Source organism: Sinocyclocheilus anshuiensis, unplaced genomic scaffold (assembly GCF_001515605.1).
Source record: "Sinocyclocheilus anshuiensis isolate Anshui unplaced genomic scaffold, SAMN03320099.WGS_v1.1 scaffold127, whole genome shotgun sequence".
In the NCBI taxonomy this organism is placed as follows: Eukaryota; Metazoa; Chordata; class Actinopteri; order Cypriniformes; family Cyprinidae; genus Sinocyclocheilus; species Sinocyclocheilus anshuiensis.
Window position 1 is genome coordinate 70,036 of NW_015552528.1, and position 4,591 is coordinate 74,626.

The following is a 4,591-nucleotide window of genomic DNA, read 5'->3' on the forward strand; positions in this document are numbered from 1 at the left end:
CCTTAAAGAATATATAGCGTTTGTTCAAACACAAAAAGCAACGTACATAATTCATGCATAAAGTTATTAATCAAACTAACCTAAAATCAAAGACGCTGTGTTTTCATCCACTCCATCATGTGTCAAACTCCGGTCCACTTGCTGTTCGTCAACTTCATCACCAGCTTTAGTAAAATAATCCGATAACTTTGGTATTTTACTGAGTAACTGATGTTTCCTCTGCTGTTTTTCTTTTACATTTTTTCGTTTTTGAGCCCCACTCTCACATTTTTTTAAAGTAGATAAATTTTTACCTATCGAAGAATTCTTAGCATGACCATTTCCAGATTAGACTAGAACAAAGGGAAAAGTGATTGGTGGATGCGGACAATCTAATAATGTGCAGTGATCACCTGACAGGCCCACGTGCAGGTGGTTCAAAAGTTAAATATAGAATAAACGCATTTGATTGGTAAACCAAATTCAACCGTGACGTTTGAATTACTAATGATAATGCATGGAATTTACGGCAAAGCTCCTCTAAATAACAGCGCTAATAAATCAGGGGCGTGGTGGGGCGTTGGCGATCGGCACTACCGATGGTCTGTCAATCTGCTCTACAGCCAATCACGGGCCCCCTTCTCGCTCGGGCCCTGGGGCTTAAGCCCCACCTAGCCCTATTGTTAATGCGGCCTTGCCTGTGTCCTAGGCCAGTGCCAGGTCTGCAATGAGCTGGTGCATGATAGTGGCAAAGGTACCGTCTTGAATCCCATGGTACTGTAGTGAGCACTTTGAAACAATAATGCCACTAAGTGATTGCACAGTGCTTTTCCAGCAGAGCAGGTACACGACATGCATTTCAATACCACAGGAACCTCCTGAGCACGAAATGTAACCTGACAATAAAGATACGTAAATAAATTGCTGCACAACAATTTCACTGGAGTAGTGGAACACACTTAGGGATTACAGTAAGTGAATAAAGTTTGAACACAAACTTTATTTTGAACACCAACTTTATTTCAACTTTATAACACTCATAATTTTATAATTTCTCAGTCTTTATTGTCCTCAAACAACCCTCTTCTGCTTTAAAAAAAATATGTACAAAATTGTCCTTTTTGATTTTGCACCTCAAAATCATTGACGTTAGACTGAGAAACACATTAAACCACAATGGAACTTTGTGGGATACTGCAAAGTCTGCAACCGCAGCGGAACACAACAATCAGAAAAACCTGAAGGTGATGACCCAGACAGCAACATAGTGTTGGCCCACATCTGGCCCATGTGAAATCCACGCGGGCCGGATCTGGGCCCAAACTGTCTGCTGTCTGGGTGAGCATCCTCATTTTTCCTCATGGACCTCTGACAACGGCCTCTCACTGTCACCTCATCGACAACTACATTCGAAACTGTCTTCCAATACAATATTTTGGTTAAAGGGCACATCATTAACCATGAATACGTTACTGGCTTTTATCTAACAAAACACAATTTATAGCTAACATCCCATACATAGAAACATGATTGTTTGTTGTCTGTATTACAGTATTTTAAAGACTTGGAAGACTTTACATTTGCAGTAGAGAAAGTTAGCAACTAACGTTACCATTATCCTAACTCCTTCGCTAACGTGGACAATGCAAAACACTTACCTTCATAATCAAACAGGTACTGCTCAATGAAGAACTTGTATCCTTTGTCAAGTTTAGAACGTTTTGTAAGGGACAATTCATCTGCAATTCGCTGTACATCACTTAGCCGTATTTCTGGTAAATGTAAAAGGGACTGGGTAAACTCCATGTTGAGGGCGCGATGGCGTTCTACTGTACTGGCGGAAGTAACGATCAGTGGTGTAAAATAACGAATTACAAATACTCTCGTTACTGTAATTGAGTAGTTTTTCTCAGGAATTGTACTTTATTAAGTAGTTTAAAAACGGTGTAGTTTTACTTTTACTTGAGTACATTTTTAGTGCTGTATCGGTACTTTTACTGCGCTATTTTTCCTCAACCTGCCGACACTACTTTTATGTTTATTTTTTTCCTGTCAATGGTGGTTGGCTAAGCAGAACAACCAGTCCCGTGATTCCCGTCCAATCAAATTGCGCATAGAAAACTTGCATCAGACAGACTTGACACCTGTGGCGCCAATTTAGTTTAATCATGGAGGAGGAGGACGGAGAAAGCGTGGTGGATGTTTTAAGATGCAGCAGCTCAAATACAGCACTTCAGCATCCTTGGCCACACCTAAAGGAACTTTTTGCAGTGAAGGCGAAGAAGGGCAATTGTGTCATTATGTCATGTCCACTTTGTCTGCCTAGACCAGTTGAGATATCTGCGTTCAAGAGTTCATCATATAATTTGAAAAAACACATCGAGGTAAGTTTTAAATATCTGCTGAGTATCATATCTTAAATATGTTAAATGGTATAATAAGTCAAAAGACGAAGTAACTTTTACCGAACAATGACGTTTTTGATGACGCGATCAAATAGCAACTAGAGTGAGAGGCGCGTGGTAGGGATGGGCGATACCCCTTATTTTGTTTTCGATACGATACCGATATTTTTCAAGGCAGTATCATCGATATCGATACCGATTCGATACTTCTGCACTAAACTTTTCAATTATGAAATTTATTAAATTATTAAATTACTAAGAGTAAAATGGGTAATGAAAACCACTTAACTTTATGTTTAAAGCGCATTTTAACCCGTTTAATCCCAAATTTTTCCCAGACATAAAAATATCCAAATGATGTGTCATTAGTAACCCTTTGAAATAATCAATACATTTTTTTTTGGGGAAAAGTGTGTGAAAATATTTATTTTATGGTCAGTCACAATTGTAACCGGTGGGATAATGTGTATACTGAATTAACATATTTCTGCAGTCTTAAAAATTGTTATATATATCTCAGCCCAGCTATTTTAAACTGTTTGATCACATTCTAGGGTTACTATTATGCATAAAAAACCCTTATACAACATTTAAAGGAATACTGAGATCAAATACAAAAAAATACAACTATCAACGTATTTCAACATTTTTACTTTTTTGTAACATATATCATCACATTTTTATATTAGTGCTACCAGTATTACAACATTAATATTCTAACTTATTTGTAACATTTTTAACTTTTGATTTAGTTCAATATTTTGTACTGCCATTAGGGACTGCCAGTGAATGGCTGTTGCATGCATAAAATGCAACCTTTTTATTCTGACGGTGTATGATTTCTATTAACATTACAGAATAGAACATGCTCAATATTATCTTTCAACGTTCAGTTTAAATAATTGTAATTGCACAAACTATGTAGGCTACAATTTCAATTTGTTTATTGTGAAATAACTCAAACATTTATGTTTTGTTTTCTGTCCTCTGATAAGCATTGTTCAGGGCTGCCGTTCCCAAAAGCTTTAATGCTTTCTTATGATACTTTTGGGAAACGCAGCCCTGTTTGAATGCACTGTCAGCAGTGAGTGAAAGCTCTCTGTGATTGATTGGTTCTGTCTTGCAACATTTGCGTGTGTTCAGATGAGCAGGCAAATAGTTCTATCCTACACAATTACTCGCTAACAAAGGTTATTCGTCCAATTCAATGCATATTGTACGCATTATTATTATTATTATTATTTTTGTTAAATAAACAAAATCACTGGTAAATAAAACGCACCTTAGTATCGATATTTTTTGTTTGAGTCAGTATCGATATATCGATACTTCGGATCGATATGCCCATCCCTAGCGCGTGGTCGTTTTAGAAATGCAGCAAACATGTCAGAAGTATTAAAAGTGTCCGAGAAGACGCAAAAATTATCACAAGCAATGACTGAGAGACTGTTTAGAATGCATGTCATTGATGGGGGGGATGTTACTGTATGATGACTGAAATCGCGAAATGGCCTTATGCACTGCAGAAAGTTAACACCTGCACGAATGGCATGTATTCTGTCAACGCTGCTTCAGTCCCGCTCCCGCAAGATTCTGTCCCGCGCCCGCCCGCTCCCACTGAAAAATATCTTATCTGGGCCCGCTCCCGTCCGCGACATTCATGTTTTGTCCCGCTCCTGCCCGCAAAAGTCTGCATAAAAATAATGTATATAGATTTTTTTTTCAGCACATCAAAGACATTTACATTAAATGGCTCTGTAACATCTCCTAAGAGTCACAACATATCCGCATAAATGCTCCCGATAAAATATGTTATTTAGGCTAAGCATCAACATTCTCAAACCACTGTTATTTTTAACAGAAAAGCAAGCATGGGCTGCTGCGTGCATGGTTTGGCATGGCAGAATGCGAGCAGCGCTTCCTTTATAATCTCTAAAAGCTGACATCTCAGTTCATCGCGATCTCATAAAGCTATGTTATAACACAATGAACATATGCACAATGAATCTTTCACAATGTCTACACTTTGTGTGTTAAAATGAGAAGATTCGTGAGCACGCAATTTCAGCACTGCGGTGAGTGGATTCTAACTTCATCACCTCTGATTGGCCATTGCGTTCCAGAAATCAACAGCTGAGTCTGTGATTGGCTACATTGCGCTACCCTTTAAACACGTGTTATAAATAGAAACTATGCCTAGCTTGCGC

At 38.2% G+C, this 4,591-nt stretch overlaps 1 protein-coding gene across 1 annotated transcript in view; it reads left to right on the top strand.

Moving 5' to 3' along the window:
• The first annotated feature begins 2,147 nt into the window (after positions 1–2,147).
• Positions 2,148–4,591, top strand: part of LOC107663573 (uncharacterized) — a 5,568-nt gene continuing 3,124 nt past the window's right edge. Inside the window, 1 exon segment of the mRNA XM_016453809.1 lies at positions 2,148–2,363. Coding sequence (XP_016309295.1) covers positions 2,148–2,363 — 216 coding nt within the window.